The following is a 16,080-nucleotide window of genomic DNA, read 5'->3' as shown; positions in this document are numbered from 1 at the left end:
GAGTGCAGATGAAGCTTGGATGCAAAGCCTACAGTGTCCACAAGTATGCCCATGAGGCTTCTGCTGTGAGAGAGGCAAAGATGGGAATTCTCATGTGGAATTCCAAGGAGTCTGAGAATTTTAAATTTTCAAGTTCTGATCTTTCAAGTGGTTGCAAAGTTGTATGTGTTAATGTTGGAGCATAAGTCATATTTTAACAGCACGTTAGCTGTTTTTAATATTTAAACATGATATGCAAACTTTCGTTTTCACCTTAGCTCTGGACCCCACAAATAGGAGGAACAGAACAACCTGATATCACAGGGTCAAGGACTGAACAAATGAGGCCATACTTACTGGAGCAAAATGAATTTTTTTTTAATTGTACTTCAGGGCAACAAGTCAACAGCTGCAGGAAAGCAAAACCAGGTCCAATCCATGATTTAAGAGGAAGTCAGGAAAGGCTTGGAAGAGATCCAAAGGCCAGCCTGGCAAGGGGAATCCCACATTAGAATTCCTGGGAGAGAGCAGGCCGCAGGCAGCAAGGTCACCTTGCCTGCTTCTCTGTAAGTTAATCCTGGAAACAAAAGGAAAAATATTTCAAAGCCCAACTCAGTAAACTGAGGCCTAAATCAAGTTACTAAACAATGGATGCTCAGAATTGGAAGGCTGCTACCCAATTATCTAATCAGGAGTTTTCAAATGGTTCTACGCCCTTTGCCAGGATAGTAGAGCCAGTCCTTTTTAGTTGTCCATCTGCAGTGAGCCCCAGCGCCCTGCTACTCCACCCTCTGCCCTAGAACCAATGTATCACAGCATAACTGGTTGGTCAGCAACAGCCTTCATCTGCACAGGAGGATATACAACGCACCTAGGGAACTGGGGGCCCAGGGATGGAGCAGCAGCAAAGCCACCGACCTTCAAGGTAATAGGGAGACTTCGGTAAAGGCGTATCAATAATGACCATGGGAGCTCACAAATGTCTAGACTAAGTAAGATCAACTGTGGGTGGGGAAAAAGAGCATCAGGTAGTGACTGAGATGGAAATTGTCATCAGTCAAGTGAATTGAGGGCACAGAGTCAGATTTATTGTGATTTAGAAAATTAAGACAGGCTGATGATTTTGTAACCAAGAATTGTGGTGGAGTCAATATTTATCCCTAATATATATGTAATGAAAGTCCTTAGCTCATACTATGCTCAATAAATGGTAGCCAAATTTTATTAATATTATTATCACTTTAAAAGTCTATGGGAAACCTATGAAAAGGGCAGAACCAGCCTAATCACTAAGAAAACATGGCAGAAGAGCCAAAGGAGCATGAGAAAGGATTAGCCCAAATATGTGAAGATGATCTCCCCCAGTCTCTTGTGCCCTGTTCTGCCCATCTCTCTGCCCACTCCCAGCTCCAGCCTGGACTGTTACCTTCACAGGGAGCCAAGGCTTCTCTTGACTGCTTGGACAAGAGGGTAAGGGCCCTGGTTGCAGGATTTGCCAGTGAAGTCATCCATGTCAATAGACCAGATCATGGCTCCTCCCAGGTTTAAATTCTTTAAGAACCGAACCTATGGGAGGCACAGGACACATAGAGATTAGAAGTGACCCCTAAATGTCCAGGACCATATCAGGTTCAGATGAGGGTCTCAGCTTAGAATACAGCGGTAGACTAACTGGTTTTCTGGAGTTAGAGAGTCCCTGAGGGGTAAGATTGCTGAGGGAGAGAGAGCCACCAAGTCAGCATTAGCCACCTCTCATTCTGACTTGAGTCACCACACTCAAAGTCTGGCATTTTTGGAGGCTGAGAAAACTCTCCATAATAAGGGAAGAAACTAGGAAGCCCTTAACAAGACAAGTGGCCAGGATTGTCAATTACACTCAAGCCTCCTTTTTGCCCTAACCCTGAAAGGAATGCAAATGTCTTACCAAGGTCTAAGAACTGGTAGGCTCAGGAATCTGGAGCCTCCTAGCTAGGTAATCTATGAGAAGGACTAAACAGTTTGTCCTGAGATCATTAACAAAGTAGATTACCTGTACAGGCACCAATGTCTCCTTTATTCCCTCTCCCTTCTTCTTGCCTTTCTCTTCTCTCCACTCCTCACTTATCACAATAAACTTACTTGTTCCCAACTCTTTTTTGTGTCCTTTCCAACTCATCTACCTGTACCACAGCTGCTCATAGGTATGACATAGAGTCACTACTAAACCTGACCTATAGAGACTGCTGAGTCCCATCCTAGAGTCTGGGGCCTCAGAAGCTTCTCTCTTTCAACATAAGAGTATTCAGGCATTTTACTACATATCCCCATTCCCCACCTAAAGGAGCATCTGCCTATTCCAGATCCTGTTGCCCACCTACCTTGGTCTCCATACTCTCCACATCGTCATAGCCCACCCACTGGTTCCCCTTGACTGCGTAGGGAACCTGCTGATCCTGGAGCCTTGTGATCTTGGCTCCTTTCAGAAACTGGCAGATCTGGCAGAGGAAAGGGAAACGAGAGGGTCAGTAATGGGTTATTCTTGAAACTTGGTGGGGGTAGACAGGACAGTGAGCCACTAGGGGCTTGGGAAAAATGTCAGAACCTTTATCCCAAGGATCAGACAATGAGAGGAATGACCACATATATCATACGAAGTGGGTGGTCCAAGGTGAACCACTGGGAAGTGTCTGTGCTAAAGTCTCATCAGGAGGAGATACAGCAGCTAGAAATCAGAAAATACTTGAGTTCCAGATCAGATCCCAGCACCGACCAATAAATCTTCCAATTTCTTCATTTGCAAAATGGAAATAATTATAATAATGCTTTCAACATATCTACCTTCCAGTGTTGTTGTTAGGATCAAATGAGCTAATACACATTAAAAAAAATTTTGAAAACAGTAAAGTGCTTTACAAATGTGAAGTATTATCCTGACCATCACTACTATTCCTCATCTTGTAGCATCTCCACTTAAATCTCATTACTCCCCCTCTGTCCCCTCCCATTCCCAATATGCCCTGTCCTGGGGCTCCCATTCTGTTATTAGCTACATTCTTTCTGTTAGCATAAGGAAGAGCTCTAAAAAAGATAAATCTTCAATTAAAAAATGCATTTCAACATCACATAGAAAATCCCTTTTGGATTACTCTTTTTGGATGAACTACATTCACACTTACTACAATGAGGGCAGAAAATGAAAGTTGAATATTTAAGCAAATATCAACCTGTCAAAGTTATAGTGGCCTAGAGTCATTATGAACTGAACAATCAAATCAAACTTTCCATGAGATGGGAAGTGCATATCTAGGGGTTGATATTATAACCCTACCAGTAGATTCTGAGCAATGACCTCTCTTCTCCCTTAAATTAAGAGTGTTATTGCTATCTACCTAGAACTACCCAAGGATGGGTCAGCCTCTCTCCCACCTCCTATCTATCAGGCACCCTGAGATTCATTGAGGACTCTCACGATGACCCATGTCCCATTCCTGTTGCCTGTTGAATTGATGATATGTCAATCATTCCTATGTGTAAGGTGAAAGGAAAAATTGAGCATTACACTGAATGGGTACCTTGGTGGGTGCCAAGTCATTCAGCATGGGCCTATGGCATGTCCACATTCACAATGAGAGGTCAGGCTGGGACTCCAAAGATAGACCAGGATATAGAATGATATATTTTTTCTCCACCTGATCAAATTTCTACTCATCCTTCAAGGCCCAGCATAAACTTCTCCCCTTCCGTGGAGCCTTCCCTAGTCACACATCTCTGATCTCATGTCACTCTATACCATTCATTGGTCATTGAATCCCATATTGTTTTATAATACCTCTCTGATTTTATTAAATATTATAGTTGTCTTGTTTTTGAACTCTTGTTTAACTAGTTATGTCTGTATTCTACATTCTTTTCACCTTGACTATAACCCCTTTAGAGACAAGGATGGATAATTACTTATTTCTAGCTCTCACAGTACCCAGTGTTTGGGATATGAGAGCGTCCAAAGAGTTTCTGTTGGTTGACCTAATGTTAGATTTATATCTTCCCCTGTGCTTTTTAAATAAATTTTCCCAGATTGGAGGGCAGAGAGAAATGATGGTATAATTAACTGAACAATTTTGTTATCCCTATGATCTATCTGACTTCCGCACAGAATTGGACACATTTGACCACTCCCTCCTTTTTGAAACACCGACTTCTCTAAGGTCTTTGGCACAGATCTGTGTGGGTTCCTCCTAACCCTCTTGTAGTTCCTTGTCAGTTACCTTAATATGTTCCCCTTCCTCTGCACATCCCTCAGGTGTAGGAGGTTCTTGGGTTTGTCTTGGGCCTCATGCACTTCTCATTGTATGGTTTGGCTTCAGGTAACACCTTTGTGCTGATATTTTTGAATCTACTTCTCTAGTGCAGACTGGTCTGCTGTGATCCAAACCCATATATTCAACGACTCACTTGTTATCTATATGTCCCACAGGCTCCTCACACTCAGAACGTCCAAAACTGATCTCATGAGCAGGACCAATGTCCACTCTGTTCTCCCTCCAGTCTTCCCTATCTCCTGTAAATGGCATTGCCATCCACTTAGCTGCTCAAATCAAGAACTTGGGGTAGTCTTCCTTTTTCAATTTCTCACATCCTCCTCTACCTATCCCCATTCCTGGCTAGCTCCATCTCATCTTCAGAGTTCAGCTTATTTCACTTCCTCCAGGAAGCATTCCCTGACCCTCTCCCAAACCAGAGTTGGGAGCTCCCTTCACATGTTCAGTAGTTCTGTGAACTTTCCCCTTCACAACACTCAGAATGCTTTACTGTGCTGTCAGATTGAAGCTGGAATATCTACCCAGACACGGTAGGGAGCTGAGGGTACAGGTGGTTTCCAGGTACCTCATAATAGGCCAGGAAGCCTGAAGACTCTGTGATGGGTCCAGCAGCTCCAGGGCCAGAGGCAGGGGCCCCCACGGTGGTTTCTGCAGAGGCCAGTGTGAAGGAGTGCCCATATGTGGGGATGCCCATGACCACCTTCTCTGAGGGCATTCCCTTGTGTATCCAGTACCCCACAGCATATTCCTAGAATGGGAAGAGAGATGGAGGCTCAGAGTGGGGAAAGAAAGGTGTCAGGCCTTTTTTAGCCTCTATTCCGAACTTCACAGAGGTGACTGCTTGGTTTCTTTTCTACATCTGAGTGTGAAAAGACCAGACCTCCCCAGGACAAGAGTGCTTGTTTTAACGCACATATGCTCTTCAGCAGCAAGAGGCTTATACAGCTTTTTCTAATTTCTGAAAGGAACTAGACGGTGGATCACAAAAGAAATCAGTCAAGAAACCTAGAAAACATGAAATCAAGGTTGTCACCATCTTCCTTTCCCTTTTGAGTCAACACAAAATCCCTATGGGATTTGTCTACACAACGGCTCATTGTGAATACTGACAAAGGTGGCTGTCAGATTCCTGGTCCATGAGGCCTCACAATGACCTTGAACCCAGTGGGATATGTCAATGTAAAGAGTCAAACTCTGTAAAATATTGGAAGAGATTTATTCCAAGCCAAATATGAGTGACGAATGGCCCATGACACAGCTCTCAGGAGATCCCGAGGATATGTGCCCACAGTGGTCAGGTTACAGCTTGATTTCATACATTTCAGGGAAACATAAGACATCAATAAATATATGTAAGATGTACATTGGTTCACTCCAGAAATGCAGGACAACTAGAAGCTGCAGCTTCCAGGTCATAGGTAAATTCAAAGATCTTTTGATTAGCAATTGGTTGAAAGAGTTATTATGTAAAGGCCTGGAGTCAATAGAAAGGAATGTCTGGGTTATGATAAGTGGTGTAGAGACCAAGGTTTTATCATGCAGATAAAGCCTCCAGGTAGCAGGCTTCCGAAAGATTAGATTGTAAATGTTTCTCATCAGACTTAGAAAGTCTGCTCTATCAGTCTTAAGGTCTCTGTGTTGATGTTAGTGCTGGTCAGCTGCAAGGCATGTCTGACACCCAACTTCCCATCATGACCTGAATTAATTTTTCAGATTAACTTTGAATGCCCTTGGCCAAGAGGAGGGATTTGTTCAGATATTTGGGGGGCTTAGAATTTAATTTTGGTTTACAGATAGATTGGGAGGTAAGAGGCTAATTTTGGCTTTCCTGCTCTCAGAACAAAATAAAGGGTTAGAGAAGACAAAGATAGTCTCCTCATCCTTAAAGATAACTGACAGAGAGGAAGGAATGAAGGAGGCTGATGTGACTTAGCCACATGAAGGCCTAGAAAACGCCAACCAGAAATCATATCTAGCTCTGGACTGATCCATTTTGTAACTTTGAATATGAAGGCCTGGAAGCATGCAACACAGATATTTTTTTTCTCCCAGAATTTTAGGAATATACATCCATATATATGAAACAGCCTTTGCAAAAATTGTAACTGAGAAAACTGTGACAGTGAAAGAGATCTGAGCTAACTGACTCCATGTTGCTTCTAACCTCCAAGCTGTCCTTGTTCATTCCTGGGTGTAAGCCAACTCAATTTGAGAGGAATTTAGTTTATAGTTTAGATTTCAAACAAAGATGATTAACAGCCCTTTTTGGAAACAAACTCTCTTCTTGCCTAGACACCAGTCTGCTTTTGTAGAACTAACAAATTAGCCATGAGATTAGAAGTTATGGTTTAGGAGTCATGCGGCCAAAGGCTGCAAGATTCCAAGCCTCACCAAATTGCAGCTGGGAATAGCATCACTGTTGCAAAACCTCAGATCAGTGCTTGAGATATTTTGCAGATCTTGCATTCTGATGCACCAGCTGACAACACCCAGACCCAGGAATCTGGCCCAACCAGTTCTGTGATCCCAACCAACAACAAAAGACAGCAAGAAAAACCCACTTTGAACCCTTATGATTTCATCTTCAACCTGACCAATCAGCACTCCCCACTGTCTGACCCCCCATCCACAAAATTATCCTTAAAAACCCTGATCCCTGAATTTCCAGGGAGACTGATTTGAGTAATAATAAAATTCCAGTCTCCCATACAGCCGATTCTGCATGACTTAAACTCTTTCTCTATTGCAATTCCCCTATCTTGATAAATCAGTGGGCAAGGAAAACTCATTGGCTGGATACGTTATGTTCCAGAACAGCATCAACAACATTATTACATTACTATCTTTTTTTTTACTTTTCATTTCCCACCACCAGGACCTTCACATCACACGACCTTGAAGAGTCAATGGAATCTGACGAATTTCTGTTTCATCATCTGTGAAGTGGGAGTAACACTTCCTACCCAGCTGACCTCATGGGGTTGTTTTAAAAACAGAATTAAATAGGGAATGTAGACGGACACAGGAAGGTACAAGCTCTGTTCACCTGTGTAGATGCCAAGAAATGTATCAAAGATGGAGAATCCAGAGAAGACTGGGATGGGGGACACTCTGAGCCAGAGACAGAGCTTAGGGCACTTCAGCTATCAGCACTTCTGACATTTTCCAGATGACATTTTTTTTGGTGCCTGGTCAAAGCACTTCTCCTGCACTCACTTGCTCTTGGGGCTACCAAGTTCCCTCTTGGGCTCATAGCTCTTCCTAAGTTCAAGACAGAAGTAACTCTAGACATGCTGGACTCTCCCCGGCCCCACTCCCACAGCCAGTACCCCTGCAGTTCCACTGGCCTACTCACCACATTGTAGTAGGAGCTTGGCCCTCTGTCCTGCCACCCCTTGCTCAGAGGGCTGTTGTGGCCAGTGATAAGGGGCTTTTCCCAAGACCCATGGAAGTCAAATGATAGGAGGTTGATGAAATCCAGATCTCTAAAGTGCCAAAAGCAAAGGGAGAAATTTTGTGAAGAGCAGTGGTAGAAACAATTGTTAAGTGATTGTTTTAGCTTTGAATGATGCTGCTAGAAGGACTGAAAGTCTCTGTAAAGTTGTTCCTGGCTTCATGACGCAGGGTTAGGACAGTGACCTTCCCTCTCCTCCTTCTCCCCTCATCCCTCAAACATGCGATGCATCATTTGCATGGACCAGATTGGAAGCAGAGGGATGGAAAGTTGCTCTGATGTACTCACTTTGCCAGTTTCTCAACTTGATAGCTGTTATCAATCATTTGCCTCCCGGCAGATACACCTGCAGTCAAGAGAAGCCTTTCCTTGGTGGATTTTGTGAAGTCCTTCTGAAAGGCTTCTGCTAACTCCTAGGAAAAACAAGGAAACAAGGTGTTAGATTCCCCTTCCCCGAGTACAGCGCTAAGCTTCTTGCCTGGGATCTATGAGGTTTAGAACCACATTAGATGGAAAAGATCAGCCGTTTCCTCTCCATCCCATATGGGGATGCCCCGTGCCTGTATTGGCTCAGGAAGTTTCCACATTAGGCAGGAGGACCCCAACCTCACTGTACCCAGGAAATAATCATCTTGGTTTCTACCTGACAGATTTTCGGATCTATCTGATAGATCTTCTATGAGGCTACCTCAGTACCCAGGAAATCCTATGGCTACACACTCTTTCATATGGATGTTGCTTTATTTTGATGTTCTTCATCAAAAAGAAGAACATCAAAATAAGTATACAAGGGGGCTCCATTGTTTCATATTGTTCCTGCCTTAAAATAGGAACAGGGGCTTTTCTGTCATCAGTGGTGGCTTCAGAAAGCCTGGGGTTGTGTCTTCCCACCACACTCAATCTCTTCCTTATGTCTCCCAATGTGGCTGTGGATTCTGGAGGTCAGAGTACTGAGTACACCATGGCATCTGACTTACATGAATCAGCAGAGTGAAATGAGTGTTTTCTTTCTGATCTGGGTAGATCCAGCTTACATCCAGTCCATCAAAGTTATGGTTCCTCAGAAACAGGATTACAGAGTTAACGAATTCCAAGCGTGATGTAGAAGAATCCACCATGGGGTGGAACCTGGTAAGAAGCAATACAAGTGTCTTTTTGGAAAGAACAAGTAACATCTGTAGTGTAACACATTTTTCACAGAAATCCTGAGCAGTCTTCTCTTCCCCAATATTCACGTACAATTTGTCTATTCTAATGCTTTTGCTTTTTGGAACAGATGAGAGAAGAAGGATTGTTGGGCCAGAATGTTGATCCGGCCAGGTAAAGGAAGACTGGGTTCTCTGCAGATCTTCCTGAGGGTAACGGAGCTGCCTTTGACAAAGCCTCTTGCCTTGACCAAACTTTAGGTAGGCTTCTCTGAGCCCTCTTCTCAACTGGACCTCAACCTTGGGCTTCTGTGTCTGTCTTTGCCATGTCTGATTCTAGCAAAAGTCCTGCTAGGTCAGTTTAGTGAGAAACCCCCACCCCTGGTACCTGATCACTCACCCCATGCCATCCCCCAGGTGATATCTCATCACTCTGGCATCCTTTGGTAGGACAGGAATCCTGTTGAATCAATTTAGCAAGAATCCCCCTAGCCCTGATGTTTCCTCTTTATGATTTTCCATCCACTGATTTCCCCCAGTGTGCTCTTTGGCTGTATTTCCTCACTTGCCTTTGCTGCCTTTGGAATAGAACCCAGTACCATACTGAGGTCTTTTTCCCCCATTGCAATATTTCCTGAATAAAATCTGTTTTACTGCTTAAATGCTGTCCAGCTTTGGTTTTCTTCAACACTTTACACCCTTGGAAAAGCAGTTTGCAATGTGGTGGGCTTAGGATCAGGAGAGCTAGATTGAAGTCCCAGGTCACAGTCTTTTCTGATGGCCACTTTGTCATTAACCCGCTCTCAGGGTTCCAGTCTGGCCACCTCTAAATTGAGACTGAGGGTATTAATCCTGCTTCATGTGCCTCAAGGGGATAACATTTAGGGAAGTTCCAAGAAAAAGGACTGGACTCCAGTGAATTCATGGTCCCCAAACAAGCATCCCAGCCACAAATAGGCAATGCAGATCTCCCCACCCCCAGGATTTCTGATGAAAACAGGACTTGAAATCAGCAGCTCCTCAAGGGCTTCATCTGAACTAGAATTCTGAAGCCATGAAATTGATTCTCAGATGCCCACACCAAGGGCACCAAGAGCATTTAAAACCCAAGGCTGTAGATGAGATACTGGTATTTTCCTGGGGACATAACCTTTAAGTTGTGTCACTTTTCACCTCTTACAATACCTCCCACCCCCAGGCTTTCTTAGAGCCTTGAATTAATTTTGTTTTATTCAATATTAAATTGAGATTTTGATTCCTGCATGTATCTCATGTTCAAAGTGGAAGAGATAGGAAGAAACTGGCCTGGTATCAGGAAACAGTGGTGGAAAAAGGTTTCTAGCTTTTCTCTTGCATTTGAAAGTGCTTACAATAATTAGAAAGCCATTGCACCTGAGCCTCTGGGAAAATGCCTGCAATTTTAGGAGACATGCCCATTCAATAGAAATTTACTAATTTGTTCCTTAGAAGCAAGTTTGTGTGTTACACATATGTAATTATTCTGCACAGCAGCTGGCACAAAGTCTGGCATTTACCTAATAATAACAACAATAATCATATAATAATGATTACCGCAACCATTGAGCCCTTATTGCACATGGGCACTATGCTAGACAGTTTGCATTGCCTGCCTCTACAACATCACCCTGAGGTAAATTCTGTTATTATTCTTATTGTATAGTTAAAGAAAACTGCGGCATGCTGACATTAAAGAACTTGACAGAAGTCACACAGCTTGCATGCGTCTAAAGGGAAATCCAAACCAAATATATCTATCTCCAAAGTTCTACTTTTAACCACTAAACTGGTAAGCAATTATTTACTGAATGAATGAATGAATGCAAGAATGAATGAATAAATGAAGACATTTTTATTTGCATCAACACCTAAGCAAGTATTAGGAAAGGAAGAGAATTTGAGAATTAGAAGGATGGGTACCATGGAAGCCCATTCATATTGAAGGGTGTTCATGGAGGGGTTAACACAGAACCAAAAAAGTTAGGTAGCCTGATCTTTCTTCCTTCTTTCCGTGTGCAGAAATCTCCACAGGTCTTCTAACACTACTTCTTCTCTCTGCCTACTCTGGCTGTAACAGTACTGACAGGTTTCACAAGTTGTACTATCAGACTTCTGTAAAAACTCCAAGACTCTCCTAGCCGAGTTTAAGATCTCTGGACTTTTTAAGATGTTAACACTTTAAATAATAAAGCAGAAGAAATTCAAAATTATATAAACTGTAGTTGAAGATTGAAAAAATGTGATATTTATCCTTATGTGTTTTCATTTAGCTCGTGATGTGAGTGGGATATCATTTTCATGTGAGTAGAAAATATTACTTCGAATGTGTGCTTTGTATCAATGGTTATTTTGGTTTTAAGCAAAGCAGAACCGATTGTCTCCTCTGCTGCTCTGATGGTGCTCAGGCCATTTGGCTGCAGAGCCATGATTCCAGACATGGTAGTCCACTGACTGCCATGGTCCAAGGCGGGGCTTCTAAGCAGAAGCAGCCCATCCAAACCATCCCAGGGTGCAAAGTCAAACTCTCAAGTAATTTAAAATAATTTGCACTTTCCAATTAAAACTATCTCTATAATCCATAAAGGGAAAAACATTCATGCAAATAATTAAGAATTTTCTGAGTATTGTTCATGGCCCACTTTCAAGCCTTGAGTGTCTGGGCTTGTATTAAGCTCCAGAAGAATTCCTTCAAACACCCCAGGAAATCTAGTGCTGCACCTCTTCTTGTGACAAAACTCAGATCAGTTTTGCAGCTGGCCAAGGGAAGACCTCTTAAAGCCTAGTTTAATATCTCTTCTCAGGAGGAAGAAAAGTGGTGATGATCAAAAATTACATCGGGAAATGAACAAAAAATAAAGATGTAGTCTTACCCTTTGGAACCAAACAGGTACCCTCCAATGGACAAGAGAATTTTCAGTTTGGGATTCCTGAAGCAGAAGAATAAGATGATTATTTATTTTCTGGCTGCCAGGGAAGCCTTTGTCTAAAGAACAGAGTTCTTAAGTGTAGAGAATATGGACAATTAGGGCCTGGCTGTTTGAACCAAAGTGAAGTTCAGTGAAGGGATGAAGCAGTGGTGAGAACAGTTAGGATCAGAAATACACCCAGAGAAATACACAGGAATGAATGAATGAATGAATGAATGAGACAGTAGGTCTTAGGCCCAGCTTAAAACCAGCTTCCCGCCTCTAAAATCCATGCCGGATGCTTCTACGCCCATCTTACTGACTTGGTTTTGAGACTGTTGATGGTCTGGTAGAGCATCACTTCATTCTTGTCCTTGATGATAACCTTGTTGTTCTCGATGCTGGCGAATGAGTAGATGAGGTGAGAGCATAGGAAGGGGTCAACATTCTCAGGGGTGAATTTTCCTGGTTCCTGCCGGTCCTGGGACCAGTTGGTAAAGTAGCAAACCAGTTTGTAGGCAGATCCTGGAGTGGAGTGAAGAGAGCCAATGAGACTCTAGTGCTATTGCCTTAGAGCCCAGAAAGCCACAACTTTCTCCCCAAGACAGCCATTGTATCATTTGCTCATTCTGCCAGAGCCTCTGAGGGCCATTCAGCCTGGGCCTTTAGTGCTGGCTCTTGAGTACCCAGACCCCAGTTAAGAAATACACTGAGGCTGGGCACAGTGGCTCACACCTCTTATCCCAGTATTTTGGGAGGCTGAGGCAGGAGGATTGCTTGAGCCCAGGAGTTTAAGACCAGCCCTGGCAGCATAGAGAAATCCCATCTCTACAAAAAATTTAAAAATTAGCCGGGTGTAGTGGTACATGCCTGTAGTCTCAGCTACTCAGGAGGCTGAGTTGGAGGATTGCTTGAGTCTAGGAGGTCCAGGCTGCAGTGAGCCATGGTCACACCACTGCACTCCAGCCTGGACCACACAGTAAGACCCTGTCTCAAAAAAATTAAAAAAAATAAAATACATTGAGAGACAGAAATACCATCAACATATGAAACACCCATGGAGCACTAAGATTCAGTGTGAATGGATGGATGGATGACACAGATCAGTAGAGAAACAGATAATACAAACATTGTGTATGTTTGTATTCACACACACACACACACACACACACACATATTGAGGCCAGGTATGGGGGAGGGGTGAGAGAGAGAGTGGCTCAAAAAGAACTAGAAGAAGGGATACACAAAATGATACAGAGAACAAAAACTCTGTCATAAATATGTCAGTGGCAGAACCGGAGAGAGTAACCAAGAGAAAAAGCATGTAGCAGAAAAAGAAACTGGACATCAAAAATGAAAGCACCCACGCCAGGAGATCCAGGCAGTAGTGACTGACTACTTACCTCCCTGGAGAAGCAGCAAGACCACTACACCTGCAATAGATGGGTGGAAAGAGAAATCTGTTGAGCCAAACCTGGTTCTGCTGTACCAGATAATGGCCGTGAAAATGTGGGTGTGCTCACATACAAGATAGAGCCACACTTCATCTGGGCTCCCCAGCCACGGCTGTTGTGGTTTCTTTACAGGACCTTGAGGTTCCCCAGCCCTGGGGTGCCTTGTGTCTCTACATTCCTAGGCAGAAACATTTTCCAAGCTGGGAATTTATTTTTTCATTCATTTATCCAACAAAGTTCTATTGAATTTTATGCTCTGTGCTAAGCATTGCGCTGGGGAAATTACAATGCAGTTAATGCCTTCCCTGCACTCAAGGAGCTCACAGTCTAGTCTGGAGCTGAATATAGGTAGGGTAACCATATAGTTTATTGCCCAATGAGACCCTTCAAAGAGTGAAAAGGAGCATTATTAATAATTTCCCTGGGACGATAACTTAACCAGAACTCTTTCAGGCAAAATGAGATGGTCACCCTATGTAAAAACAATTAATTCTTACAACAAGGTAAGCAGTGTGAGCTGGTCCTGGTGGTGCTTTAAACTTACATGTTTGAGATTATGCCCAGTCTCTTCTCCATAGGACATCTACCCTTGGAAGACTGGTGAGATTATTCTACACTTAACACATCCTCCTAAAGGAAAGAAAGAGCAGACCCCTGGATCCTAGAAACTTTGCCCCATGGACAAGACTCCTGGAACTGCAATTCCCCCAGCCTGGGGATATTGTCCACTCCGAAACCCCTAGAGGTCCGAAAGCGAAGGAAAGGGGCAGCCAAAAAGGAGAGAAAACTTTCAATGACACAGCTGCTGGAGCTGATTCCTCCCCTGCAGAGCTTAGGGCTGGAAAACAGGGCTCTACTGTTCTCTCCTGATGATTCACATGTTTTTTTAGGCAGGGAAGTTAAGCCCTGGCTCTCCACACACTCACTATGTAAATGGTCACAGAAATTCTGTTTGGCACATCCACTGTCAGGTCAGCCTCCAGGCCCTTCTCCAAAGTGTGGCCTCCCTACTGTCTACCCTGTCAAGGGTGGGTCCAGGGCTAAGCTGAGTTCAACAGGGAACCCAAAAGGCTCTTGCCAAGTGGGTGCTTCATGGCTTGAGAGGGTAAGACAAGGTGAAAGAGGTATGGACACAAAGAAATGATTTCTTTCCTCCAGCAGACATATTCCCTACCCTCCCTTCGCCTCCTGGTAAACGTCCCTCGTTCACTCATAGCCCTGTTTAGCCTCATCCCCACTCTCATCCCAATTCTCGGCCATCACAAAAGCCAGAGTTTTGGATCAGAACTTTAGAGTTGAAAGGGAGAGTTCAGAAAACATTTAATTCAATAAATCATTCTGCAGATGAGAAATGTGAAGCTCTCCAAAAGTTGTGACCCATGAAAGATGTGACTCCCAATATGATGCTCATACACTAAGAGACTAAGAAAATTTGGCCTCTTTCCTGTCTTAGCTTCAGTTCTAATGTGGACAAGAAGCACCTCTGTGCAAACTGAGAACATCCTGCCAGTGCAAAGGGCTCCAGCTACTGCTGCCTTCTTGCCCATTCAGGAAAGATCAGGTCGTTCCCCTACGACAGTTGCATTGGCCTGAAATTTTTTGACACTAAGGTCAACAGAAAGACTGAAATCCCATGAAAGGAGGAAGATCACTTCTTCTACAGACCTGTTACCTCTTTCTTCCTCAACAACTTTCCTGCTGAATTATCAACCCGATGCTCACCTGCCCAGAGAGACTTCTGTTCCATGGTGGTTGCTCCCATATCCTCGACCAGCTTCTTCTGGGATGCACATTCTCTAGGTCTTTTATCCACTGAGGTTTCGACAGCCTGCCCTACATGAAAGCAGCAAGAAGTCCAGGGACTTCCCCTGGCAGACTTGTGAAACTTCTCGGAAACGAAGCCCAGATTTGAGCAATGCCAACTCTGACCTGCCAGAAATTAGTTGCTGTGAAGACAGCTGCTGAAGAGTCCTTTTCATCTAGTTTCACCTAAAAGGGACCTGGTCCTGGAGAAGGGAAGGAGGTGATACTCAGGCTCTGCCTCCTGGTATCACCCTCAGCCCTGAATCTCCTTCCTCATCATCCCAGTCTGTCTCCTTCTTCTTGCCCCCACCTCTCTTTGTGCTCACACCACCTCTGGCCTGCTTATTGTTTTTTAGAAACAGGGTCTTGCTCTTGCTCTATCACCCCAGCTGGAGTGCAGTGGCACAATCATGGCTCACTGCAGCCTCAACCTCCCAGTCTCAAAGGATCTTCCCAGCTTAGCCTCCAGAGTAGCTGGAACCACAGGCATGCACCACTACACCTTGCTAATTTAAAAAAAAAAAAAAAAAAAAAAAAAATTTGGCGATAGGGTCTCACTACATTACCCAGGCTGGTCTTGAATTCCTGGGCTCAAGTGACCCTCCTGCCTTGGCCTCCTAAAGTGCTGAGATTACAGGCGCGAGCCACCGCACCCGACAACAGCTATTGTTTACCAGGCACCTCCAATGACACCTTCTCTGTAGCTCTTCCCACTTCCCCCTGAGCCAAGACTAGCTGGCACCTCTGCCTACAGTGCATTCTATTTCCTTTCATTCCTTCACACTGTATCATGATGTATTGGTGTCTATGTCTGTCTCCACTGTGCAAGTACAAGAAGTATGTGAAGGAAAAATTAGCCAGGCGTAGTGGCACATGTTGATAATCCCAGCTGCTTGGGAGGCTGAGGTGGGAGGATCACCTGAGTGAGCCCCAGAGGGTGGGGTTATGGTGAGCTGCGATCATACCACAGCAGTGCATCCTGGGCAACAGAGCAAGACTCTATCTCAAAAAAAAAGAATTATG

At 43.9% G+C, this 16,080-nt stretch overlaps 1 protein-coding gene across 2 annotated transcripts; it reads right to left on the bottom strand.

Moving 5' to 3' along the window:
* Positions 1-332: 332 nt before the first annotated feature.
* CHI3L2 (chitinase 3-like 2) lies at positions 333-15,130 on the bottom strand. Of its 2 annotated transcripts, XM_012000702.1 has the most exons (11): positions 14,977-15,079; positions 13,204-13,233; positions 12,124-12,325; positions 11,765-11,821; positions 8,709-8,859; positions 8,020-8,144; positions 7,633-7,762; positions 4,843-5,025; positions 2,337-2,453; positions 1,406-1,545; positions 333-556 (listed from the first exon to the last, which is right to left on the bottom strand). In XM_012000702.1, exons 1-10 carry the CDS (start codon positions 15,014-15,016, stop codon positions 1,408-1,410), a joined length of 1,173 nt encoding a protein of 390 aa, XP_011856092.1. In that variant the 5' UTR covers positions 15,017-15,079; the 3' UTR covers positions 333-556; positions 1,406-1,407. The 2 variants fall into 2 exon arrangements, with proteins under 2 accessions (XP_011856092.1, XP_011856093.1); XM_012000703.1 differs by lacking the exon at positions 13,204-13,233 and having other exon boundaries at positions 14,977-15,130.
* Positions 15,131-16,080: the final 950 nt, after the last annotated feature.

The sequence above is a fragment of the Mandrillus leucophaeus genome, unplaced genomic scaffold, assembly GCF_000951045.1.
Source record: "Mandrillus leucophaeus isolate KB7577 unplaced genomic scaffold, Mleu.le_1.0 Scaffold64, whole genome shotgun sequence".
Taxonomy (NCBI): domain Eukaryota; kingdom Metazoa; phylum Chordata; class Mammalia; order Primates; family Cercopithecidae; genus Mandrillus; species Mandrillus leucophaeus.
The sequence above is the reverse complement of the archived record's forward strand: the minus strand, read 5'-3'. Positions and strand labels throughout refer to the sequence as shown.